We start from the raw sequence: 27,456 nt of genomic DNA on the forward strand, positions 1-27,456 counted from the left end.
GTACAAGTGTTGCTCTAATTTGCTGTTTAATCAGAGCCAAATGCAGTCTGGGGAAGTGGATGCCATAACAGTGAGATCATGAGAAGGAATCTGATGTTGTTCAGGCTTAAAGATGATGTGAAAAACTGTGATGTGGAAACCTGAATTCAGGTTCTACCTTGCTTTGCAATTTGGTGTTTTGACTTCTTGTGCAAGAGTTGTCTCAGGTACAGGCGTTAGCCCCCCCGGTCTCAGCTTTACGGGGTGGCAGAGGGGCAGCGGAGTGGTTGCTGTGAGCATCGGCAGCGGTGGTGGAGCTCTGTGGGCATTGCTTGATCTGTTTTCATTGAGGGATGGTGCTGTTGTGTTTGTTGCAGCTGTTTGGAAATCCTCCAAAGGGAGTCTCCAAGGCCTTGGCGTTCGAAGTGATTCTCATCTGGGGAGAGGTGGGAAATTGTGTTGGAAGTACTACATGTCAGCTGTCAGTGTCCTAAACAGAAACACTCTTTTCAATTAGATGCAGAAGTATTGTACTGCAGTCTTTGGGCGTGTTTTCTTGTTATGTGGGGATGGTTTGGACGCTGAATCCCTTGGGCTCAGAACTGTAGCATTCTTTAAGTGCCGTGGTCTGCCTGAATATCGCCAAGTGGAGGCTTTTCCTTTGCTGTGGCGTTGTTTTTTATTGTTCCTTTAGTCCAAGCCACCAGAAATTGTTCTGAATATGAAGCGTTGACCTTTGCAATGAGCAGCACCATTGCGTATCTCGGGGAGGGTGCTCTGCTTTATCTCCACAAAGCGGTAACAGCCTTGCAGGGCTCCGAGGACATCGAGAGAGGACAGCGCTGTACCTACTTCTTGTGTAAAGCAGATCAAGGCAGACATGCACATTCAGCAAGATTTTCCTGTAGTCGTTTTTTTAATCCCGAGGACCCTGGAGTGATTCAAACACCTGGAGTCTAAATCTTGCCCATTTTAGGTAAACTAATATTTAATGTGCAGTGCTTTCAGGCTTGGGGTCGTTTATTAGAACATCTTCGTATTTTCCGTATATTTCTGATAGTTCTCTGTAAGAATTAGAGTAGGCAGCCGTTGTTTCTGTGACATGGAGAAGCCTTAACAAAAGGTGTATAAATCCTCTGAAGACTGGGAAAAAAATAAAATAACCTCCCCAAGTGGCTGCTCTTTACTTTCGCTTTGCAATAGCCCTGCCTGGTAATGCAGCAAGAGAGCGTGTTGCTCTTTTTGTTCTTTTAATCTTGTTTGTGGCAAACACGCTTTGCTTCCTCCCAAGCAACAACAGCCCATTCTATCCTAGGGGGGGTCACTCTGTGTATATGGGGGAGAAAAAAGGCATCTGGTATCTTGGTGTGGTGCCAGTGTTCACACTGGCTTCCCAGAGATCTCATCTTTGTCTTCGTTCCAAGAAGATGCTAACTTTAAAATAGAGAGTATGGAAGGACTCTAAGCCATCCAGTGCTCACTGGTGCTTGTGGAAAAAACCTTCACACAGACAATAGTTAAACCCTGCTTACCTTGTTGATACCTCTTTCTATGTTTTAAATTTGACCTGAAAGATTTTTGAAGATAGGTCTTGAACATTTTTTCAGCAAAAAGCTTATAAGCTTAACATATTCTCTTTCAGTTTTGAACAAGGTAATCCAAACCTACATTTAATGTACAGGCAGGATGACTAATTGCTGTGTTCATATGTTGTTTATGATGATGCTGTTTATATATAGCAGTGTTCTGGATACAGAGACCCCACTTGGTGTGTGAAGACTGATGACTTGCACTGTTTCTTGGTGGATCAGATAGGAAATGTTTCTTTTTTCTCCGTAGGTTTGGTAATTGGTGACAACTTTCTGATGTGTGTCAAAACCAGTCTGACTGTAAAACATTATTTCTTATTTTGTTTTTCACCGCATCTGATCTCTCAACGCCTTGGCCAAGCTTTGGCTTTTTAGCCAGAGTAGCACAGTATACCTGGTGGCTGTGTACTTAACATGAAGGCTCAGCTGCTGTGACTGGAAATGAGATTTTGCAGTACTTATTTCCTGGCCTGTAGCAGATGTGAAGTGTGGTTTAACTGCATTATAAAACCACAGGTGACTAGAAAAAGAGGCTACAGGAAATTACTTACAGGCTGAACTCTGTCCGATGGTAAATGCCTCCTCTCAGCCCAGAGTGACTTAACTTCTACAGTTTATTTTGTTCCATCTGGATCACACTTATATTTAGGGATGAGGAGAAGATTTGTTCTTAATGAAAGCCTACACTCCCACCCACGCTTCCTGGGGAGAGTAGTGTTCAAACAGTCTTCCAACGGTGCAGTTTTAAGGCTGAGTATTAAAAATACGCATGATATTTCTCCTTCCCCAGGAGGAGTCTGCCTGTGGTTCTCTCTCACGCCTTTGCAGGCTCTGTCCACCCATCTGTTCTTCACAGGGGCCATGGTGCTCTCTCTGCAGATCAAACACTGCCATGAGCTACCCCAGTGCTGGGTTTTTGTTTTGATGAAAGCGGTTTAGGAGAGTTTAGGTGTGTCGTCACAAAATCTGCATGGCTGACGGTCTCCCTTTCTTCTGCTTTACCTGTTTGTTCGTGAATTGTTGGGCCTCAGAGTTGCATCCTTAGAAGGCGAAAACAGAATCTGCTGGGGAACTCAAGCGCCTTCCTGATGAACAAGTTGTTTGGAGGGAAGGTGCTCAGGAATTAATAAAACACCATATTTGGTGAACATCTTGGCAGGAAGAGTCAGACTAATACACAAAATATGGCTAAGGGGAAACATATTTACACATCACAGGGTGGTAAATATGGTTAATGGCTGGAGTGTATTTGGAGCCTCAGATTTTGAAAAAAACACCACACCAGCAAAACAGTAACAAGGCAAGTAGTCTTACTCTGACAGGCTACTGTAGTAAATGCAGTCCTTGGGGATGTTTTCCTAACCTAAAATACCAGTGCTATTAACAGAAGAGGGAAAACCAGTATGCCTGTCCCTATGAACAGGCTTTCAAGATAGGTGAAAACATGATTCTGAAAGAGTAAGTTAAAAATTACACCTTATAAACTATTGTTTTTTGGCTGTACTATTTCTTGCAAACTAATGATGTCCCTGAAAGGCCAGAGGGGAATTTTCTGTATTTGACACTAAAATACATTGTTAAGAAATGCCTTTGCTCCAGAGCGGGAAATACCTTTTTGGGGGGCTGCAGGAGGGGAACTTTCCAGCACACACAAATACGTGGGGTTGGCACCGACTCTCCATTCTGCATGATGCCATTTCTGAGGTTGAGCCTCTGCATGCAGTTTATTAGTGTCTGCTGCGCAGGTTTGGAACCCAGAGTGCTTTGGCGTATATAGGTCTTTGTGCAATGGCCGGCTGAACATTTCTGACCCCCTCCAGAAGCAAGCATCTGTGCCGGGTATGGAGCACAGCGTGAGCAGGAGCTGGAGCTTGGCCCTTCTGCTTCTCAGGGCAGAAAGGGGATGCCTGGCCGGGGAGACTGGGTTAGGGGTGTCGGGCACAGGAGGGAGCAGGGCACAGGAGCAGCTTCTCATGAAGTCGTTTGGGTGGCTGGGCAGGAGTGGCCTGTGCCCCCCAGCAGGCAGGTTTGGGTACCTCCACTCCCAAACCCTTGTGCGGGCTCCCTTCTGATGGGGCTGCGTGGTTATGAGCAGCTCAGTTCTGGACACTTTTTCTCAGCTTTTTTTCCCTGTTCGGTTCCTAGCTTTGAAAGATACGCTCCGAAACTCAAATAGCAACACTCGGAGCTACCTTGCATGGTCTGGTCACCTGCCCATGCAAGCATCTCCCTTGCAGCTTCCTTCAATGATTCCTGATTTTCTGGTGCTAACGGCCGTTTAATAGATTTGGACAGACTCCTATTTGCAGTCTGAGCTTTTCATCTTGGCAACAATATGGAAGATACTGCTGTGTTTGATAGCTTGAAGACTGTATTCTCTGCTGTTTCTGTGCTGCAGCCCTTGAGCTTTGCAGAGGCAGCGTGTTTGGGTTGTTCAATGACTAGGTGAAGGTACAGTTTTCCTAACTGTTTCTAGCTAGTTTCTATAATTGCAGCTGTGAATGTGAATTACATGTGAGTTACAATTCACATTAAGTGAATTGTAATAGGCTTATAGGAGGAGGCATCATTAATACATTCCTTTGCACAGGGGATTCTTTTTGTTTTCAGTATGAGGTGAGACTTGAGCATCTACATAATTTCTCAAGAAACAAATGTTTTGCTGCCTCTTTATTTCAGCAGCTGTGTTTGGGTATGTGTTTTGCACAGCTTAGTATTTTTCTGACAGGGCTACTTTCTAATGTGTGGCAAAAGAAATGTTCTATTTGCACCATGTGGATTTGTTTTGGAGGAGAGGGAAGCAGGCTGACATGATTTACAGTATACAATTTACAATATATGTGCAAATCTCCACTTGGACTGTACAGTTGATTCTACTTGGGAGGTCTTAAGGGTTTGTACAGATAAGTGTATTTTGCTTGAAAATGACACTACTATTTCATTGTGTTTCAGGGTGAAGGCTGTCGTACTGTCCCGCTTTCCGGACACGTAGGATTTGACAGTTTGCCTGACCAGCTGGTTAATAAGTCAGTTAATCATGGGTTTTGTTTCAACATCCTGTGTGTGGGTGAGTATTTCCATTTTGGGAAGTTCTTTTGCAGAAAAGGGCTTCTCTGCAGCTGGATGTAGCTTGTAGGTGATAGCGTTAAAAAGGTAGCTTTGATTTAAATTTCTGTAACTGTTCTGTCTATTTTCAGTAACAAGATTTACTGGCGCCTTGGGAAATCCCTGCTGGGGTTATGCAGTGTGGCTTTCTACCAAGCAGTGAACCATAGAAATAAAATACCTGAAATTCCAGGCTTTTATTACGATCTTTATTTTCCTAATATGTTTGAATTTCATGTTTTTAAAAGAAAATAGGTGCTCATGCCAGAGAACTTTGTTCTGAGGTCTTGTTTGGTTAGGTATTGAATTATTATTATAATTATTTTAACAAAATACCGGTCTCATGCTCCTCTTAAATCTCTAAAAGCTATTTTTTTTCTCCTTTCTTCTGTGCGTACTTGAATTAAAATAGTGTCTGGCCAAGCCTTAGCTGGTCGGATGATTATCCAAGCTGCCATGTGGTATGGATCTCAGCTGGGGCCTGGCGCTGTAGTAGGACTTGGTGTCTGTCCCTGCAGCGTCTGCCCGTCTCGCAGGTCTTCCCCAGGGTTAGCATCACAAATGGTCCCTCCTCAGAGGCACTCCTGGTAACAGAAGTAAAATCTTGTTTGGCTTTGGTACTGTAGTTTGGTAAGGTGGATAAGGAAATTAATAATAGGGAATTAATAATTGTCTGATAGGACAATTAGTTTGGTTTACTGATGCTGGTGCCCTGCCTCTGGGAGCAGGAGGTTATTGTGTGGCCATGGCTGCTCGCAGTAAGCTCTGTCTGCAGATGCTCCCAGCAGTGCCTGGTGTGACAGAGGGGAAAGCTGCAGCTGTGGATACCTCCTGGGGACTCATCTTAGCTGGTGGTCAGCTCTGCACCCACACAAAGGTTGTCTGTCTCCTCCTGTGAGAGATCGAGCTCATGGTATGGACTGGGTGTTTTCCCAGGACAGGGTTAAGTCTGAGATGAGTCGAGTACAGCCAGGAGCTGGGAGCTGAGCCCTGTTAGATGAAGCCGAGACGACACCTTTCCCTAAGTGAGATGATAAACTTTGCTGACAAGTGGAGGTCACTGTCAGGCTGAGTCACTAGGCAATTTCCATAGTACATGAATGTGACATGACCTAGTGAAACTCTTGTCCCAAAGGCTGAAGTCTTGAAGTATTGCCTTTTGCACTTATTGAGCTGCTGTGTTTGTTTTTTTTTTTTTCCTACGAGTTATAGGTGTAGCAGTGGATGCCTCCTGTGGTTATATGTTCACTTTGATGTGTGGAGAGGAGTTGAATGCCTCTGCTTTCCTCTTTGCAGGACAGAAATGGAATGCATTAATCGCTTGTTGATCTGAATAACAAGGACTCGCCAAGATCAATGCGCATTAGTTATTAATGTCAGTCTTTTATCAATAGTAATAACAGAGACATGGTGAATCTTGAAATAAGGAAACTTTATAGAAAAATTTAATAAGCTTCATTAGAAAAAGATCCACAAATCTTGAGTTGAAGAGGTCAGGCTTTAAAATGTCTTTTGAGAGTTGTCTGGTGCCTGTGTTAACAAAGCGTGGTGACAAAGTTAAGCTTTTAAACATCCTGGAGAAAGAAAACAAAAAGTCCCAGAGTCTATCTGTCATTTATTCTGTTGGATCTCACTTGTACAACTGGAGTTTGGGGTGAAAAATTGAAAGAACAGGGAGCAAATGAGGATTAGAGACAACAAAACAACAAATAGATGAACTGATCCCATAGTCAGGCCACTAAGCATGATAGAAAGGCACTTCGTTGCCCTCCGTTTTTCAGCTGTATGTGGCATCTGTTGGAGGAAAAAATCCAATGACAATTTTGCTCTGCGCCATACTGGATCTGAGCCACCGATTCCTCCAGCTCCCGGTGGAGGAGCCAAGGAAAGCTTCAGAAATGGCTCTCAGCACGTCCAGAGTGGAGCAATTTTTAGCTCTTCTCATGCTGAAAGCTGTCTCCCCGTTGAGACTGGAGCCAAAGATAGAATAAATGAGCAAACCTCTCAGAAAAAGTTAGGGGTTGCGAATGGTTTCTCTGGTATTTTATTGCTCAGCAGAACCATTTTCTTCCATGAAAAAATGTTAGTTGCCTCTTAGTTCAGTGCAAAAGCTGGAGAATTATTTAATGGCTGAGATCTTCTGTGCTGACTGTTTTTCTCACTGAGATGGAGGAAGGAAAGAAAGAAAGAACAGGCTGACATTTTTTTAATGTAAACTTTCTCAGTTGTGGCCAGGGTAGATTGTAGTTGCATTAGACTAGTATCCCATTGTAAGCAGGAGTTTCCCCCTTCCTCTCTCCCAGGATTTGCAGGGGATTTGTTCTAACTAGCCTAGTCAGTGCAACAAGAAATGGCTATTTTGTGGCAGAAATACCTTCTGTTTTCCCAAGGGCTGTACCACTACTGCTTGAGGTGAACAACTCTGTTGCTTTGTATAGATGACAAACTTAAATTTCATACCATATAAAAAACCGTGGTGTGTAGGAGCTCTCACCGGCTGGGGAATGGAGGGATGTGCACAGGTTTCCTTGTGCAGAGCTGCCGTCTGCTCTCCAGCAGGCAGCTTTCTGTGGGATGATGAGCTGTGCAGCTGGAAGTTGCCCAGTGGTTGTTTTTGTTGTCACTGGTGCAACCAGCTGTGGAGAAAACAGGGTGACTCCAACCGAAAAGCCATCAGTCTCCTCAGCCCCCTCCTGCCCCCTCACCGCTGGTCCCCTGGGTGGACAGCGGTGGCTGGGAGCTGAGTAGTCTTCTGAGGTGCTTCAGCATCTTTTGTGAGCCCATATTGCTCCACCTGCAGCCCAGCCTTTGCCTTGTGATGGGTGAATCGTGCGGTGTCTCCGTACGCCTGTCAGATGAAAAGAACTATTTTTTCCTCTTTCTGTGAGAGATGGCCTTATCAGGCTGAGCTGCCTCAGGGCTTGTCTCAACAAACCTGCTACATTGGATTAGCTCCCATTTCTTCACATGAAAGGGCTGTGTGTGCGTATATGTTTTCTTTAAGATTGAATTATTTGATATCTGGAACTGCAGTTGTTAATCTTGTGAGGGACAGGTGTTGCTCTCTTGTGAAAGGGTGCTCTTGTGAAAGCTGCTCCATGCCTTTGAACAGGGAAATACTCCAAGGGCTTCTCTGTCCTCCCACAGAGTCAATTGAGAGTGATATGACTGGGACCTCTTAAATCCTGAGTGATGCGGAGAAGGGGACCAGCAAGCAGTTGTTTGTTTTTTCACTTAACATATACTAGGGAAAAGCAAATTAAATCACCAGGCACAAAAAAGGAGGTACAGCTTTTGTGGTGTGTAATTCAGCTTACGGCTGCAGGGTGCTGAGGGTGCCAAAATTTCTGAGGAAAGAAGAAACCATGAAGGTGCATTCAGCACAAAGATACCCATTTTGGTTTGGGAAGCTGGAAGCTTCCCAAAGGAAGGAGCATTTGCTGTGGGCGCAGCTTCTTCTGTTCCTCCGCCTTAGCTGCTGGGCAGTGTCAGAGGCAGGTATGGTAGCACCTCCCCCCAACCTCTCACCTCACCTCAACTCCATCTTACCCAGAATATCTGGTGTTGGGTGGCCCCCGTGTTGCTTGCCTGCACAGCGTGACGTGTCACTTTGCAGTGCCAATGGCTGGATCACTCGCTCCTTGCAGCACTGGTGCTGTCTTTTGGCACAGGCTCTACCTGGTCACCAGCTGCAGAGCCACAGAGAGAGTGACTGACCTCCTGCCCAAGTAAGACAGGGAGGGCAGTCTGGTCCCAGAGCATCGCATCTCTGGAGTAGCTGAAGGGAGGAGAGTGGTGCTTGTCCCAGCTCTGGTTTGGCCACTGCTCCGTCGATGAGGGATTTGATGAGCTGTTTCTGCAGAGCCCTGAAGATGCTGTGTGCATGCGCAGTTGGAGCAGGGAGCATGTCTCAGGAAACTGAGAGGAGGTATGGGGAGCCCAGCACCGTGTCTCTAGTCTGGAGGCTGTCAGGTGTTAAGAGTGGTTGGTTCCTTCTGGGCACTGGTGTAGGGTTGCTGCGTGTCCAGAGCCTGACTGGTGTGGTGTCTCTTGCCATTTTTTTTTCTCACGTCTCTGAAAATTGTCAGACTTAACAGCAAAAATCCATCCCATGATGAAAGGCACAATGCTACCAGCTTTTCAGTAGCTGTCAGAGCTTCCTGGTGCAGAACTCTAACAGTAAAGGTCACCCTCCCTGCCCTGTCCTCCCCCCAGCACTTTGTCAGCCCTGCTCTGGGAGAGCAGACCACTGTCGAGTTGCATAATCCTTAGTACGGTTTTGGAGATCAAATCACATGTGTGCCGATAAGCCTGACATCAGGAAATAATCTCCCTGCCAAGGACGGTTTGCATACACCGCTGCTTTTTCCACGGTAATTCTGCCTCCCTTAATCCCCATTCATCGTTTCTGCTTTTTGGAGAAGATTCCAGCGCTGTCGACTGGAACAAGTGCAGACTACTTGTCCTTTTCATCAGACCATCTGTTCCATCTGGACTCCTGTCCTTACAAGAAGCAGTTGGCACCATTCACATCTTCCAGCCAGCAGAAAGTTGCCTCTGTGTGATGCAGAAACTCCGAGGAGATTCAGAAATCCTCCCTTCTGTCGTTTTGCCCTTCAAAGTAGCGCTGCTCCCTAGCTCTGGTCCTATTTAACACAGCAAAGCACTTTATTAACATCTTCAGTCTTTCACCGTCTCATGTCACTCCATCAGCGTTAATGTGTTTCTTTTAGCTGAGACAGTCATTCCTCTCTTCTCCATCTTCCTCTTCCCTGGCAGGCTTTAATGCTGTGCCATGTCAGTGGGGTTACACAGTGCGAGGATGAGTGTTATCTGCTGGTTGACTGTAATTTCTGATGTGCAGACCTTACGTTTGAGACACCACGTTAGTGGCTGGGTGTTCTGTGTTTTGAACACGACATTGTAGGTGTTTGGATGGGCAACTCCCACCTATGGTAAAATGCCTTACCAGTTCAGATCTTCCCCTTCCGAAAGGAAAACCTCAGTGTGTGAATTCAAAGTTGCCTTTGCTGGCCCTGTGTAGATGGCATGAGATGGAGTATAAAAGCATGTTCTGTCTTAAAAATTTGCCTGCAGCTCTTACACACTTCTCCTGGCCCCTCTGACAGTTAAAGTCACTCCTCCTGGAAGCAACACATTAGGCTGATTTAAAGTAGGCAATGATTAGCAGGTTCAGGATGCATTTAAACAATAGTCTTGGCCTCACGTGAACACCTTTCGCCCTAAAGAAGGAAGGAGGCAGAAACGAGAGGTGGCTTACGGGTGTTTTTTCTGCCTGGAAGCCTGTGTGATTTACACGTGACCTTGTGTATCCACTGCAGAGAGCATCTCCCTGCCCTGGTTGCTGCTGCTGCTCCCTTGCCACCCTGTGCTGGAGGCACGGGGCACAGACAGCTGGATCTGACCCTGCTCTGGGGCTTGCCAGGCTGTGGGACAGAGAATGTGGGGCAGCGGCTTTGCAGGCTGGTGTGTGGGTGATACTCCTGCACCCCAGGGCTGATGAGCTCCCCTGTCCTGAGACGCCCCATCAGGGTTCTTGGCATTTGCAGGCAAGCAGCCAGCTCCCTGCTCTGTCCCACCCATCCCTTGGCAGGGGCTCTGGAAATGCTGCAGCCTTCTCAGGCTGTTTAGATTTTTGTCTTTTTTTATGCTGCTGTTTTCCTGGAATGCCTGAGAAAGGCCTGGCAGGTTGTGCAGGCTGTCTGCTGTTAACTCTCAAAAACCCCATCCAAACTGTAGCAACGCTCTGGTCTGCTGTGCTTTGTACACCTGCTCCCCATTTGGGGCAAATGATACCCCAAAAGCCCAGACTATGAGATTCCAAGTCAATGAAGGGCTTGGTGTGATCAGCCATGAGTCTTCTGGATGGTCCAGCTCATTCTTCCAGCATCGGAGATAACCGTGTACTTTGCTGGGTCCCTCTCCCTTCCTCATACCAGTGCATTCCAGTCGGCCGTGTTGTAAGTATGGCTGATACATTGATGTAGCACGAGGGATTGCAGTGACACCAGCCTCTGGTGCTGACTCCCTCTTCTCCCCTTCAGATTGCAAACAAGATTGGTGTGAAGAGCAACTGGACTTGTGGCTGTTCTGGCCGTAGCTGGCATCAGTCGGTGATGGAGCACAAGCTCTTAGCTGGCTCCTAGGCAGCTCTGCAGCTCAAGTGTACGTTGACTTTGAAATGTTAATGATTCTTGCTGCCTCTGGAAAGATACTTGATACACGATCCCGGCAATCAGAGACTGCTCAGTTCCCAGAGCCGTGGATGTTTGCCCTGCCCTGCCCGTCTTCAGCATTGAGTGAGAGAAGTCCCTTCAGGGGCCAAGAGAGAGGAATTTGCCTGTTTGCAGGGGTGAGGCTCTGAGATTTGGACAGGGGAGGATGGGGAGGAGTTTCCCCTTGTTGAATTGGGCATTTCATCCAACAGTTTGGATCTGTTGCAGAGCTCTGAACTTACAAAAATAAGAAGCTCTTTTCTTCTGAGCAAAGTAGGAAAAGGATGAAGTTGTCTTGGTTGGGAGCTGACAGCTTGGGGAGGGCGGGGAAGGCTGCTTCAGCCAGACACAGTCTCCCTGTGGTCCTGCAGCAGGCTGGGGGAGCAGCCTTCGCAGCGGGTGGGATTTGGCCAGCTCCTGAACTTTCAGCAAAAGCCAGCTAGGCAGCTCAGAAATTGCTGTTTCTCCAAAACACAACAGCCCTCACAGGGCAGCAGACTAGACTGCTTGCTTAAGGGTTTAGCACAAAGTCAGATCCTTTGAGCTCGGAAAGCTGGATCCGTTGCTGGAGTGTGGTAAAGGAGGCAGCCCTGTGGAATGAGTGCACAGAGGGATTTGTTTTGTTCTTCTGGGGATGTATCTAAAACAAATTTAAGACTGTTCTCTGGGATTTGTCTCTTCCTTCCAGAGAAGGAAATAGTTCCCTGTTGATAGATGGAATCCAAATAGCAGTTGAATGCTGCAGAACTTTTGGAAACAGATTTTGGAGTATTGTGTAGCTTGTGTAGCCCCTAAAGTATGGAAACCAGATATTACGGAAAATATCTCCTCCTAGAAGGCTGATCTAGAAGGTTGATCCCCCAACTCAATATGTTGTGGGTACAGGAAACCAACTGCACAACTTGCTGTAAGACTAGAACCAACTCTCAGTGTTTCTGCACAGAAGGAGCCTGCTTATTGGAGACATATTGACCTGGAGCATCTTTTTTTTTGGAAATGGCAATGAGCCCCGTTCCCCCTCCCACTTCTTAATGAAAACAGCATCTCCTGTAGCATAGTTGTGGGTTTATGCAGGATCTGAACGATGCTTTTCCCTTTGCCTTTTCACCTCTTTCTTTTCATCTCTATTTTTTAACGATATTAATGGCCATTAGACTGTGAAATGTAATTTGCTTGGAATACAGACCTCCCATTGTACATGGCTTTTTGCTTGCCAGACGATCCCTTTGGAGCATGAGATCTGCTTTCATCTGCTACAGTTTCACCCCTGTTAACATTTGGAAGCTGAAAGGCCAAGCCATATTAATATTCAACAGAACATTTTAACTCTCTTTTTCTCCAATAGGGGAAACTGGCCTCGGTAAGTCCACCCTCATGGACACACTTTTCAACACCAAGTTTGAAGGTGACCCAGCATCTCACTCGCAGCCTGGGGTCCAGCTGAAATCCAATACCTACGACCTGCAGGAGAGCAATGTCAACCTCAAACTGACTATTGTGAGCACAGTGGGCTTTGGGGATCAGATCAACAAAGAGGACAGGTGAGTGAAGGGCAAGAGAGGCTGTATTGTGACCTGGTTTTCTCATGCAGGATCTCTCCCTGTGCCCTAGCTGGGCCAGACTGTGCTGTAGAGTTTTTCTCCTTTCTTCTTATGGGTTGTCCTTGTCATCTCTTTGGGATGGGACAGGTAGAAGAGAAGACAGAGACTGTGGTGTGTCAGCACTGCTGCAGCTATCAAAGCAGCTTTCCTCGTGCTGTCAGAGCAATATCTGCCCTGCTGGCAGCCTTCTGCCCAAACTCATCTGGTGGGGAGAGCGGAGAGCTCCAGGGCATCTGTGCTTGTTTCCTTGTGCTATGCTGACCGCAAGCTGTTAACCAAACTGCTAGTGTGGTCTAGTGACCGCTTGGCTTGACAGCCACTCCTGGCAGGGCTCTCCCATGTTGCCAAAGGGAGCACGATAAATGTGCAGTGAGGTACTCTGGGGAAGTATCTCTGCAGCTCACATCCCAGCGTGGCTAGAGGGTGGCAGTTAAGGGGTGTATGATTCTACCAGACCATTTCCAAGGTGCATCTTCACAGAGGCATTGCAGATGGGATTTGCTTTGTTGTGGGTCTGTTAGATTTTCTTTTTAGTTTTGTTTAAGATGCACTGATGTCCTTTACGTTGTGAGTCTGGCAGGCTCTGTGTTTCAGATGGCCTTGCAAGGGAGTAGCGGGGATTTCCTGCCCCAGAGCACTGGGCAAAGGTAGTACTGAATGGAGATGTGTCTTCCACCTGCAGGACATAGGGCTGTGAGAGCAAGCAAGCTGTTCACTCCCTGAGTGCAGGCAAGGGTTACACACTGCTGTGAATGAGTCTACATTATCCTTCCTTTTAAAAGTCTCTCAGCCTCACATTTCAAAGTATTAGAGTCCACTTTCCATGGAGAGGATGGTGTGTCTTCTGTTTCTGCTGATTCTCCAGTACTGTGTTTTGTCAAACAGGCTGCTAGAGTCTGATGTAGGACCACATCTCCTTGTCAGTAGTGCAACTTTAAAATTTCTTACGAGTAGGGAGGAAGGGAGATTGAGAGAATTGGTCTTGGGAAGTGAAATCTAACAAGCAACTTGTTTCTTAAAAGCAAGCAAAGGAGCACTGTCTCTTTACCTCTCTGACTGCGAGATATATAACTGTTTTGGTGGTTTTTTTGTCTTTCACCAAAGCTATAAGCCCATTGTTGAGTTCATTGATGCTCAGTTTGAAGCCTACTTGCAAGAAGAACTGAAGATAAAAAGGGTCTTGCACAACTACCATGACACCCGGATCCATGCTTGCTTGTACTTCATTGCTCCGACAGGCCACTCGCTGAAATCCCTGGACTTGGTAACAATGAAGAAGCTTGACAGCAAGGTAGGCATGTTTAACTCTTACTGGGCGGGTTCACTGTGTGCGTGGCGGAAAGGCTGCTGCTTTTCCAGAGCACATCTCCCCACCTTGAATGCTAGTGGGGATGTCTGGGTTGGCAGATAAATGCTGTAGATTTATTGAGCACTTTTAAGTTTTTGTAAGTTGCATTGCAGACTTGGAAAAACTCCCTGAAGCAAAGCTGGGGACTTCTTACCACTCTGTTGTTTTCTAGGTGAACATCATTCCCATCATTGCCAAATCTGATGCCATTTCCAAGAGTGAGCTGACCAAATTCAAAATTAAAATCACAAGCGAACTGGTCAGTAACGGGGTTCAGATCTACCAGTTCCCAACAGATGATGAATCAGTGGCGGAGATAAATGGGACAATGAACGTAAGTGACTCGGTGCTTCCTCCTCTCCCAGAACAGCACTGTCACTGTAGGGGTTGGTGGCCCATATTGGGGTGCTTCTTAAATCCATTTTCCCTTTTATTTTGTGTCTTAAAACCAAAGGATTTCACAGGGATCCCATCCTTGTAGTGTCATCCTAGACTAGCAGAGCCTTGTGGTAGGCTACTGCTTCTCTGGTGGGCTTTTCTAGTCAGAAAACAGACTGTCTTTTAACCTCTTCCTTGTCCTGATGCCTATCTGTTGAGGGACATGTAGGAAATCAGACAGATGGTGAGGCCTGGCTGTGCAGGGCAAGGACAGTCCTGGGTTATGAAATAATCAGATGGATATTACCTGTCTGGTGTGAGGGGCAGGCTGTCTGCAGACATGCAGCTCTCTGCTCCTTGCCCTGCATTTTTCACACCAAACAGTTTTACTCTCCTGGGCTGGTGTTTCCTGCAAAGCCCTGCCTCCATGGGTGTCTCCTCTTGCCCGTGGCTGTACTTGCAGCAGTCCCCTTTAACTGGCCAGCTCTGGGACTCCTGTCTGCACTGAATTGCTGTTTTGTTATTAATCAAGTTACTTAGCTAGGCCCTTGGGGTCTGGTTTGGCCTTTTGGCTCTGATGCTGTTGGCCAGAACGGAAGGACAGGGGGATACAACAAGGCTGGTTAGAGCAGTGGCTTCCATTGAGCTACATCCAAGTGCTGATGTGAGAAATAAAATACAGGGGTTGGACCAGAGGCCCATCCAGCCCAGTGGCCCTTCTCTTCCCTGAACATCTGCTTTTGATCACTTTTGGAGTATATAAGAAGAGAGGGAATGTGTACGATGCTTCACTTCCCCCAAATACTTCCTCAGCATCTAACCCTGTTCAGTTCAAGCGTTTCTCTAGATTTCTGTCCCACACATTGCCTGATGCCCACCCCCCACCGGTGAACTTCCAGGACCCTGTGGCAAGGAGTTACACAGCTTAACCAGCAGCTTGTGAAAAACAGTATACAACTTGGGCCAAACATTTCTTGAGAGGCCTGCAGGTGCTCATTCTGGCTCTGGTGTTCCCAGCACGGTGGGTGCCTCTCTGTGGCTCCCTGAAGATGGAGCGAGCTGTCCCTTGGCCCTTCTGGCAATGCATCCTGACCATGCTCCCATTTTCCAGAAGGCTTTTTACAGGAAAGCAAATAGGGGAGGTTGCTTGCCTAACTGCTGTTGGTGAAGTACAGGTCTAGCTGATGTGCTTTTGTGTTGTCTCTTGATCTAATATTAATAGTTGTAGAGTGTTGTGGAGAGGCCTGAAAGAGACATGAACTTTGTCCTAACGTAAGAGCTGTCAGTGGTGGTTTTGTGATGGCATCTTTCTCAGTGCTTAGTGCTGTGTAGGTTTCTGGCAACTAAGCAGGCCAGAATCTGAATCTAATCAAGGCAGTTTTGAAGACCTGGAAAACTTGTATCCAAATACTGATTTTATTAGCAACATAAGACAAATCTGCTTATGCCTCAGGTCAGGAGGTGAGCTTATGGAGGGATTGAGACCAGTAAAAGAGACAGGATGGGCTGATTTAGGTTTGTGACATAAATGGCCAATTTTTCCCATTCCTCAATTTTAAAAATTAGTAACTTTGCTTTAAATCAGTTGCCTTAACCTTTGTGTTTGTACTTCTCTACAGAAAACTTCGTTGTCTTTGCCTGTTACAGATCAACATCTTTGAAAGGTTATAAATGCAGTCTTCATGCTTAAGTAGTGCATCTTGCTGACCAGCAACTTCTCTGGATCAGTTACTTTTTTTTTTCTTTTTTAATTACAGAGAAAATTGAGACTGGTCTTTTGATTATTTAATGTTTTGCTTATAACCTGCCGTAGTTGTCTGTTGTATGAAAAGTAAAACTGGGCTTTAAAATATGCAAACTCTCTATTTCATATGCATGTTACTTTATTATATCCACTTGTGCTGGATGCATTAGGAATCTTTTTCCAGAGTATTTTGCATTCCAAATTGGCTTACTAAACAGAGAAAATATTGCCTGATCTGGCAGGAGTCAATTAACTGAAGGATTTAAAATCTGTGCCATCATGATCAGAAACAAAAGTATTTAACCATGAAAAAAGTCCTCAAGTGAAGTATTTAGAAAATAACCAGATGATACAAATCTTCAGAACAAGATGCCTGATTTTCCTTGAAACTGATTTGGTCCTTGTGAGAATCCCACCAAGCATCTACTTACAAGTTCAGAGAAAACACTATCCAAAATTCTTTAGGTCTCTTCCCATCTGGATTTTATTCTTAAATAACAAAAACAAGCTCTCCTATTCTTTCAGCTCCCTATTGGCTTTTTCATTTTGAATGAATTAGTCTAATTACTGAAGAAAATATTCTCCCTGCACCTGCTAGTTAAATGAAACCACATGGAGCTACATGAGCTGTCCCACATGGTGGGAGCTGGAACTTCCTTGCTGATGGAAGAAAGAAATCACCAGCACTTTTTCCCTGGCAAAGACAGCAGCTGAACAGCTGGTACCAGTGGAGAGGTGACTCTGCTGTTGAGGGTAACGGGACCCATAGATGGCCGAAGTTCGGGCTGTGCCTGTGTGGCCATAGCATAGTGCTTCTGCCACTGTCTCAGGTTGCTCCTCTTGCTCCCATTGCTCGCTTTGTCCCTTGGAGATCCCCTTACTTCACTCGCCTGGAGACCTGGGTATGAAGCAAACAAAATGCATTAACAGCTGTGGGAGAAGCTGACCATGGGATGCTTCTCGTCGATGGGCTGAAGAAGCCAAAAGGGAGGTCCGGAAGCTCTCACCCAGAAGAGGCAGAGTGGGAAGAGGAGAGAAGTGGGCAGCTCTGGTGGGCTGTGGAGGAGAAGGTCACCAGTGGGGAGCACTTTGCCACTAGCAAACATTCGCCTGATCCTGTGTCCTGGAGGGGGAGTGGCTGGCCTGAAACCTCAGGCACCACAGAACTGCGATGGCTTTTCCTCTGGAAGTAGCACTGTGTAGACCTGCAGAGGAGGCTGGAGCCTTTGTGGGGTTTAGTGCCTGGGGTGTTTCAGCATTTCCAGCAGTTGGACACAGGTACAGACCAGTTCCAGTGCATCCCATAGTGAGGAGCCCAAACTGCAGTAGGTGAAGAGCCCCCCCAGTGCCTGGCAGTAGCCAGCATTTCCCCATGGTGTGATGTCTCCGGTTCCTCCCAAAGCAGCCAGAGGTGGTATGTGGCCCTTGCTCAGCCCTGAGGTCTCTGCTTGCCCTCTCCCTCATCACACTGCCTGATGGTGGCTGCACAACGGGACGCTGCGGGACATGCAAGGCCTGTTTGCAGCTGGTGGAGAGGCAGTGACCTGCTCCACAGGGACCGCTGATGATTCTTCTTGACTCCATGTGCAGGAGTATTTGTGGGTAGTGCTGCTGATGCTTGTGTGTGGTCTGTCTTGAAGGCAGGAAGAACTACAGCTTGTAGAAATGAGGCAGCACATTATTGCTTTGAAAGCTGGCTAGGAGAGTTTCCCTCATGTTGCAGTATGGAGGCTGTTCAGTTGAGACACCTTTGTTTCCCTCCCCTCTGGTGTTTTGTATCCCCTGCCGTTTGCAATTAGACAGCCTTCTGCTGAAAATCAGGTTCCTCCAACCTGGGAGACAACTTTCCTTTTTCTGCTGCTTGGCCTCTCCCTCAGGGAACTTACCCTGCACAGAGCAGGCTCAGCTTCATGCTGGCCTGCGTCCCTCCAGGGTGCTGGTGTGTCAGTGTGATTGCAAAGGTAACTCAGCATGGAGAGTGACCCAGGAGGCCCCAGTCCACAGAGCCTCTGCATGGCCCAGGATGGCCCCATGCGAGACCTGGGAAGCCAAGGAATAAAAGCTGAAGAACCCATCTTTGTAAGTGCTTGCAGGCAGTTTTGCTGTATTTGCAGTTTGACTGTATGAAACTCTCTGAAAGCAGAAAACAATCTCTGAAACCTTTTGCTTGTACTAGCTATCATGAACTTGTCCAAGTTCACGGATAACCCATGGAATTAAAACTTCACTACCTGCTCTTGAGAGCAATCCGGGGTCACTGGTCTTCCATATAGGTGGCTTCCTGGGACCCTTTTAATTGCCCAGAACTCAGCACACTTTAAAAGCTCTAGCTAACAAATGTCACTGCACAAAACTCAGCAGAAGGGGTAGGTGCAGGAAGTTGGCAACTTTATTTTTAAGTACTGAAACCTTTGCAGCTTGGCAGAATGCAATATAGTTCCTAGGAGCAAGCGGAGGTGGGGAGAGATCTCACTTATTGCACAACAGATAAATGCAGCAAAGTATGATAGCAGTGTCTGGTGGATTTGCTTGGCTGCCTGAGTTTGGGGAATAAGGGGAGTGTAACGTAAGGGCTTCTGAGCCTAGACAGGTGTCAGGAGTGTTTCTGTTTCAACTCTGCTGAGCTTACACTGGGTGAGTATCTCAACCCCTCTGCAGAAGGCAAAAAATATCTTCTTTATTAAGAAGTGACTATATTTTTTTATTTCTGAGTTTTTGAAAAGCAAATCCTTCTTGTTCTTAGTCAGCCTTCAGGTACTGGTAACAACTGTACTCTGTGGAGTGTATTTCTCAGCTTGAAGAGCGTAACTAGGCACAGTTGAGCTAGTGGTAAGCTCTGCTCTGCTGTCCCTGGCATCCCTCCTCATGGGTGTGATCCCTGGATTTGGCCTCCTTTGTCCTCTAGCTGTGCAGCCATCTAGCAGTGGCTGCACAGAGCATCAACATCATGAGGATTTTATAAAGCCATTGGCACTCCTTTGCGTTTCTCAGGACTCGTTTTGATAAAGGAGCACTGCGGGATTTGGGAGAGGGGGTGCTGAGGGTGAGCCCCAGCAGGGCCGCAGGAAGCGTGAGGCACTATGGAGTGTTAGCACGGGGCAGGCTCAGCACAGGCCCAGGGAATGCAGAGTCCTTCCCAGCTCAGCCTGCGGCAGACCTCAGGGCACACGTGGACGCGGAGGCTGACCCGGTGCAGGGACATGTTCAAGCCATCCTCACCAGGGCTGAAGCAAGCTGGGAGGAAAGAGCTGTTACTCTGAGGGTGAAGGAGGGACTTCAATCTCATGATCTGATAGAGTGAGTTGTCTTGTGTGCTGGTGTGAGCTGAGAGTGGTGTGGAGGATAAAATCAAGAAGGCTCCAAGACCTCTTTTATTGCTTCTGTGCTTGTGCAGATGTTCTCCTCAGCCTCGGCAAGGCTCCGGGACAGCACCTCAGTCAGAGCTGCGCAGCACATTGTTCGAGCTGTCGTTCTGATGCTAGTCTTGCATTGGCTCATCTCACCTGAGACCTGTGGCTGGAGGGATCAGCCAGGTAGAGGATATAGAGTGGTAGCACTAACAAAGTTTCCAAAAAGGACCCTCCTTTCTCCCCCCTTGTCTTGGGCTAGTGGCCAGTGACTAGACTCCCTGAGATTAGTGTGTGGATAATGACTGCTTTGCTCAGTGGCTGTGCTAATGTCTGTGTGTTGGCAAGTCAGCCAGAGTTGAGAGGGACTAATGTGGGTATCATTAAATGTGTTCCAGGCCCACTTGCCGTTCGCAGTGATTGGGAGCACAGAGGAGCTGAAAATAGGAAACAAAATGATGAAAGCTCGTCAGTACCCCTGGGGCACAGTGCAGGGTAAGTTGATTTTCATGGCATGAATGGTGACGCTTCTGCCAGGAGGCAGTGAGCTCTTGTAAGAGGAGCAAGGGCCCGATGGACTTTAATATCTTACTGTGAATTATCCTTTGTTAAATCATTGTATCAGACCTATAGTGACAGTTTTCTCTGCTCAGAAGGGCTGTTAGATCTGTTGGAGGAGTAGACAGGTGGGCAGTGTGGGAAGAGACCTTTGTTTCTGCCCCCATCTTACTCCTTATCATGTCTTCTTGTAGTGGAGAATGAAGCTCACTGCGACTTTGTGAAGCTGCGGGAGATGCTGATCCGCGTGAACATGGAAGACCTTCGTGAACAGACCCACACACGCCACTATGAGCTGTACCGGCGATGTAAACTGGAAGAGATGGGTTTCAAGGACACCGATCCAGACAGCAAACCCTTCAGGTGGGATCCCTAGAGGAGACAGGAGAGCTCGAGAGAGGCATTGTTGGATGTGCTGTGTGTTTGTGTGTATGTGTGTGTCCTTGAAAGAGCGTGTAAAGAACCAATGCAGCAAGAAAACCTGCCAGGTCAGATAAATCCAGACTTCAGCAAAGGTGCTGGCTGAGCGAGAGAAGGTGAAAACAAAGACAGCGTGTGCAGGATTGACTGTGAAACTGCAAGTATAGAGTAGAAATGTCTGTGCTGTGGAGATACAGCAGCATCCCTCTCAACTAGTGTTTGCTGCCAGCTAGTCTCTTTGAATTGCCCAACATTCAACATACAGAAAAGTGCAATAGCTTACAGTCCCCAGAAAGGGTTGGATGAAGAAGGCTTTGGGCACACGTGGGAGGGTGAGTAGCAAATGTGCTGTGGGTAAGCAATATGTATGATGAAGCAGGAGTTTGTCCCAAGTTTGTCAGGAGAAGCAGAGTTTGTCCCAAGTCATTTCACTGGACTTTCCTTTCTTTTTAGCTTACAAGAAACTTATGAAGCCAAAAGAAATGAGTTTCTGGGGGAACTACAGAAAAAGGAAGAGGCAATGAGGCAAATGTTTGTCCAGAGGGTCAAGGAAAAAGAAGCGGAGCTGAAGGAGGCTGAAAAAGAGGTGAAGACTGCAGTACTTGTCTCTTCATGGTTGTGAGTGATAGATCCAGTCCCAAGGAGGCAGCTGCTGCCAAAGCACTTTCTGCAGAGTGTGGTTTAGGACTTTCTTATCAAGAAGTCTGAAGTTTAACTTGGGGTCATGGGGACATTAAGGTGTTCATTCTGTAGGATAAAACTAGATCACAGCGCTTGTAGTCTACAACGTAGTGCACCGTGAAAGTGCTATAGTCTTGATTCTGATGGAGAGTTGCAGCGTGGCAAAATTCAAGCAGAGAAATAGCCCCTGGTAGAAGCTTGTTATATAAAAAATATACCCATACAACTTCCTTAGTGTTGTGAAAAATCCATTAATTTACTCACCTTAAAAGAGGAATAAAGCAGACACTCCTGGAAATGGATGAAAATTTTTTTACGATTATACTCTCCCAGTCCTCTATTGTTAGTGTGTGCAATGGTACATCACTGGAATACTGCCTTGTTTGTAAGCTGTTGTGGAAGGAGACTGTTCCCTGCCTTTTGTCTATGTAGTGTCAGCTCAGGGGCTAGAAATGGTATAGAGACCAACGGAGACTTGCAGGCTCAGATTTCATGGGATCCTTCCATCTTCCTCTTTTCCTGTGAGCAGAATATCTGGTAGTGCTGGGTCCTGCTTACTTCTCTCCTTTCCCTCTAGCTGCATGAAAAGTTTGATCGCCTGAAGAAGTTACATCAGGATGAAAAAAAGAAGCTAGAGGATAAGAAGAAATCTCTGGATGATGAAGTAAATGCGTTTAAACAAAGGAAGACAGCAGCTGAATTGCTCCAATCTCAGGCTCAGCAGGCTGGAGGATCGCAAACTCTTAAAAGAGATAAGGAAAGAAAAAAGTAAGTTGCTAACTCAGTGGTATTTGCTTTTTCGTAATGGTTCTCCTTTACTGCTTTTCTGGGGGTTCATATCTTGTCTTGCAACCTAGCCGGTCCTTATCAGGGGAACGTTTGCAGCCAGATTTAATCCCTAGTAAGGCAGAGCAGTAGCTGGAGGCATTTTACCTTTAGCTGTCATCCTGAAGAGCAGGGAGCAGTGCTAACCTCCCTTATTGCTTGCTGACAGCATGGGAGAGGATGAACTTGTTTTTATTCCCCAAGATTCCCTGCTCCTCCCTTGGTCTGTCAGTGCTTGTAATGAAGTGGAACAACATTGGCCACCAAGGCTAGGGTGTGGTTAGCAGGGACATCCCACTACCCCCAGAGAGAAGTGTGTCCTGTCTCAGAGTCTTATTTGTTTAGGTTGGGAAAAAGCTTATATTGTGGAAATTATTCAGGGAAACGAATACTCTTGAATTCTGGAATCTGCAAAATGTAAGGCTGCAAAATGAGGGGACAGGTCATAGCTCCTAGTTGGTGCTAGTACTCTTCTCCAGCCCTAAATCAGCGTTTTGCCCTCCACAGAAACAGAGGTACTGCATGGCTTTAGCAGGAGTTCCCCATGCCAGGGACTGGTGTGACAGGATCCAGCTCGTCATCAGGGTCCTGTGATCTGGGCCCTCTGCTGTGCCCATGCCAGGCTCCTAATGCTCTGCAGTTGCTCAAGAGCAACCAGCTGTACAGCTGAAACAGTCCTCCCGGTTCACCTAGCAATGAGCTGTTCCTTTTCTTCCCACTGTGGTATGTTTCCCGAAATGGAGTGCTGTGCCACCTTAGCAAAGGTGTACAAAGAGCTGTGCGCAGATGGAGAAGGGTCTGGTTTCTATACCACTGCCATAATTCGCTCTCTGCACATCCCCCAGCATAAATCTTGCCTGTGCTATGCAGTCTTAAGTACCTGGAGAAGTGCTGTTAATATGAACAGTATGGCACATGCCCAGAGAGCCGACAGGACTGTTTGTCAGGCAAAATAGCACCTGACTATTAAGCTTGGAATCAAATGAGACAGGAGAGTAAAAACCCAGTAACCAGAATGAGATCGGGTTTAGTCTTTTCAGTTTTGAGCTGGAGCTGCTTCAATGTCAGTATTCTTTTGCGATGAGCAATTAGTCCTGCCCTTCTCTGGCTTGTCCGTTCCTCTTTCCACTGCCTATTTTCATTTGGTCTTTTGAATTACCTTCAGGGGGTTCTAATATCTTTTCATACTGAGGAACCTGAGACTGACTGGGGACAGACTTCTATCCCCAGCCTGGACTGCATGAGGAATACACAACTGAGTTCTTTCATGCTTAGAGCCCTCAGACATCTGCACACTGAGGACTGCAGACTTCAGCCCTGAGATCAGTCAGGGTCAGGAATGCAGAAAAGAGAGATAACATGCCCTATAGTACGAGCAACTAGTCGCTGTGACCCAGGTCACACTCTTGGTCCTAGAAGGAGTTCTGATCTCAGAAGAGCTCCTCGACACCAAGGACATTCATATGGAAAAGCATTGGTACCGTCCTTGTTGGTTAAGGACACAGAAAGGCACAGAACACTCCATGAAAGAAGAGAGGTCAGTGCTTGACTAAGGGTTGGGAAGATACTAGCAGGCCTCTCTCTCTCCTCCAGGAAAATAGCTGTTAGAAATGGTGCTGCTTTCTTTACTCTGTAACTTCTCCAGTTGTCCTTAATAATTCATTTCAGTATTTAGATCATAAATATCTCTAACAATCCGTGAATTTCACAAGCTGTAGCTTAATTATATCTTGTTTACTAGTGGCTGGCAGTATACTAGCCTTTTTCTTTGACAGGTACTCTTTTAAACCCAAGCTCTGTAATTTGCACTAATCATGACTTGGTTTCTTTTTTGTTGTTGTTGTTACATCATTATCATCATTATTAGCTCTTACATGTGTGCTGTTTTACAGTTAGCTGCTGTTTGGCTGCATGGTGCATGAGGCACATTGTCCTGGTAAGCGTCATTAACTAATAGACCTCACAGTGGGATCAGTTACAGTTCCTAAAAAAGCAGACCCTGTGCAAGTCCAGGGGCTTATAAGTATTATCACTGTCTTCCTCTGCTTTCACCCTTACTATACGTGCTCTACCAGTCCCTCTCTGCATATGCAATTGTAGAAAAAGGATGCAGTGAAGTTTGTCTTTAAAGATTCTGCAAAGTAAAATGCAGAGAGACTCAGTATTAGGACATGAAATGTAGAAAAAATAAGGATTAGGTCCTCTTCCTTTTAAACCTTCCCAGCACTTTGTTGGCTCCATTTTCTTTATTCCATCTCCCTTAGAAATGAATTACGTTCTTTAATCACGTAGGCCATGTTGATACTATGGCAACAATTGCTATAGAGATGTGGAGCTGATGACAGAACCCAGCTAGCCATGAAAACGTCTTTTCCCTTTCCCCTCCTTCCCTCCCACCTCTCCAAGTTGTAGTGTTAACTTGTCATTACAGTGCAGGTGAAGGTAGATGCAAGACTAGTTTCTATCCCCCCCTTCACATACTAACAGATGATAAAATCTGCCAAACCTAGAGCTTTCCTTTGTCCCAAAGCACTAGAGAATCACCAAACTCTGTGTGTGCGAGTGTGTGTGTATGTATGTATGAGGGCACATTAAAGAGGCTACTGCCGAATAACCAGACCAATATTCACCTGCTGACCGATTATAGTTGATTGTCCAAAACCATAAGAGATGATGGGCGGAGAATTTAGCAGATAATGAAGGCTCTGAAGATAGACCAAGAGACTTTATGACATTTTTAAGTCAAATGGGTCACCCATGGATTGGATGTTCAGTTGCAGCAGACAGACACAGACCCACACTCCTGGCAGCCAGGCCAAGTGTGACCACAGTAAGGGTAAGGCTAGTGGTAGAAGAGGGCTGTATTCAAGATGTGTTCAGAAAGCCTGCCAGAACACTTTACCCCTGAATAAGGCCAGCATCTGAGTTTCCGAGGAGTTTTGCCAAGGCGTGGAGAGTTCCCAGTGGAGCAGAGCCCTGTCAGTGGTGTTATGCTGCAAGTCTGCTCTGCTCCAGTTGCTGTGACTCTGTCCAGAGTGTCTCTGCCTTCATGTGAGCAGTGATGTAAAGTGGCCACATGGTCATGGGCAGGCCTGTGGAACAGATAAGGTTGCCTGAAAGGGTGAACAAACCCGGCCATAAGCAAGTGTCTGCAGTGCAAAGTGCCAACACTTACTGTAAAATGAAGGTTCATTTAAACAAAGATACGTAAGAAGCGCACCTGCCTGGCAGGAGAGCAGTATCCTCATTAGGGTTATTAGTTAAACTGCTAATGACAGTGATCTACTTGTAACTAGGTTGAGTGTGTTTAATTCACCCTTTTTAATTTGCTGTTGATTCTCTGGTGAGAGGTAAAAGAAAGCTCCCACAGGAATGTCTTGCTTCTTGGCAGAGCAGCAGTACTTACTATGCAAAGCAAGGGTGACAGCACCCCAGGCTGAAGTGCGCATATCTCTTGGAGAAGGGACCTGTTGGAACAGCAGCACTTAACTATAAAACACCCTAAAAACTCAGCCTCAAGTCTGCCCTTCCCTGCAGACAAAGCTAGGCTTTACATTCTGTCTAGGATACAGTCCAAACTAACTTATGGTCTGCCCTTAAATAGGGAAAATCCGATTCCAGGATTCCTTCCCTTAGCTCCACCAAGGGAAACGAAAAAGCAAGTAAACATTACGCTGTCAGTGAGAGGCATTTGAATTTAATTTCAATGGGACGTTCCACTTAACAGAAGAGCTTCAGAAGGGTCTTGCACTGACTCGAACTGGAGCTTGCGGTCGTCTTGAGCAGTCCGGTTGAATGAATGTCTCTACTGCCAACGGTAACGGTAAAACAATGAAAAGAACAATTCTCTGCTTATCAGGCTCTGAATGTGGAAAAATAAGCTCAAAGAATAACAGTGTTCATTCTGGCGCTGAGTACGAAGGCACGGCTAAAGTGCAATTAGAGTGAACATTACTGATTTTTGTTGGTTTTGGATTGCTTGTGGCAGTCCTCAGAACTGTACACTGTTGTGTGCCCGGCTTTGAATCAAATGAAGTTCTTTGTTCCCACTATACAAATGCAGACAGTGCCTTTTTCAATGGGCATTTGTTATTGCTAAATTAAATATGTATATATGGTACTTTTCCAGAATTCAGAAAAATACTCTCCATATTGATCCATAAAGTATTGCATTGCTCCACTGTTTTGCAAGGATACAAACAAGTCACAGTTGATGAGTCCTGTAGCTTGCCAAACTGTGAAAGGATTGTTTTGGAAAATAAATTTGGTTCATCCCACTGCTGAGCGTGTGTGCGTGTATGCATGTGTGTGTCTGCATAAAGCATGTTTTGTAATCAAATTAAACCTTATTAACACTTAGCAACATTTCTTTTTTTGTGTGTGTGTGTTAGGAAACATTTATATTCTTCTTTTGTTTTTTTGTCATTAAACCATAAAACCATTAATCTGCCTTTTTCTTTCATTTTCAGTTCGGGTTTCCTGTAGAACCTTTCCCTTCACACCAGAAGCGAATGCCCCCACATTCAGTTAACATGCAGCTATGCCATTGTGCCTGTTTGCTCACCTTTACTCATTGCTCCCTTCCTGCGCTCACCATTTTGTTTTAAGCAAGAGTCCGCACCCTTGGCTGTTCTGGGTTATGGTTGTTCTTGTGAAGAATTCGGCAGTAACCTACGTGGAACTGGCAAGAGATGCTCATTGCTGATGCCGCTTTCCCTTCGGGCAGTAGCAGGCTGCTGCGCGCTCGTAGGCCTAGTGTCCCCTCTTCTCAGTTGCTCGGCTTTTTGTCTCTTCCTCCATTTTGTGCAAGGGCTGCCTGGTAAGAGACCGCGGCTACCTGAGGGTGTGCATTTTGCTCCTGTGGTGGGACCACTGTGAATGCAACCCGATGCTGCCGTGGGGTGGAACTTGCCATCTCAAGAGACTGGCTGCTCTCTCCCCTTTTTAATTTGCTGTATCTAACCCCTCATTACACTCCTGTGCTGCTGTGTGTGACTCAATTTTAAAGGACTTTTTGCAAAACTTGACATCCTCACAGGCATGGGCCTGAGTCCAAACCTCTCGTCCCCAGGCCTGGGGGCTTCTCAATCTTGGATCCACGGTTTGCAACTAAGTGTTCTCTGGATGCTGCAAGGGTCAGGGAGCAGCTCTTGCCTTGTCTCCCTCTCAGTGTGCTGGCCTGGATGCACAGCCTGGATCCAATCTCAGGGAAAGCTGGTCATCTTGCTGTACATAGCAGTGTTTGTGAAGAAAGATGATGTTTCTTTGACTTTCTTCTCAGTGATTCCAACAATTTCTGGTTTTAATGCAAAAAGTATTACCTTTATTTTTTTTTATTTGGCATCTGTTTTAGAAGTGTACAGATGCCGGCAGGTTGCTTCTCATGTTTTCTATTCAGCAAAAGCCTTGTTTTACTGCAAGATTTGCACTAAAAAGGAGGGTGTTTTGCTCACTGGGGCCAGGAGTTCACTCTGGCCAAGTGCAACTGTGGTTTGCCTGCTGGTTTCTTCTCTGTTATTTCTGGATGAGTTTTGTTTTTAAATAAAGACTCCATCAGACGGTGCATTCTGGTTAACATTTACTTCTTTTGTTTTTTGTTTTCTTTGCCCTTTCTTTACAGTAACCCATGGCTCTGTACTGAGTAA

General features: G+C 46.2%; 1 protein-coding gene across 3 annotated transcripts; it reads left to right on the forward strand.

Annotated features, from left to right (window-relative positions):
• Nucleotides 1-4,523: 4,523 nt before the first annotated feature.
• SEPT6 (septin 6) lies at nt 4,524-27,456 on the forward strand. 3 transcript variants are annotated; one of them, XM_009697174.1, is made up of 10 exons: nt 4,524-4,635; nt 12,255-12,450; nt 13,615-13,801; nt 14,031-14,192; nt 19,726-19,822; nt 20,080-20,248; nt 20,759-20,891; nt 21,564-21,754; nt 23,704-23,747; nt 26,281-27,374. In XM_009697174.1, the coding sequence occupies exons 2-9, from the start codon at nt 12,284-12,286 to the stop codon at nt 23,705-23,707; spliced, it is 1,110 nt and encodes a 369-aa protein (XP_009695476.1). In that variant the 5' UTR covers nt 4,524-4,635; nt 12,255-12,283; the 3' UTR covers nt 23,708-23,747; nt 26,281-27,374. The 3 variants fall into 3 exon arrangements, with proteins under 3 accessions (XP_009695476.1, XP_009695474.1, XP_009695475.1); XM_009697172.1 differs by lacking the exons at nt 23,704-23,747; nt 26,281-27,374 and adding an exon at nt 27,432-27,456; XM_009697173.1 differs by lacking the exon at nt 23,704-23,747 and having other exon boundaries at nt 26,281-26,546.

This window comes from Cariama cristata, unplaced genomic scaffold (genome assembly GCF_000690535.1).
Source record: "Cariama cristata isolate BGI_N322 unplaced genomic scaffold, ASM69053v1 scaffold40203, whole genome shotgun sequence".
Lineage (NCBI taxonomy): Eukaryota > Metazoa > Chordata > Aves > Cariamiformes > Cariamidae > Cariama > Cariama cristata.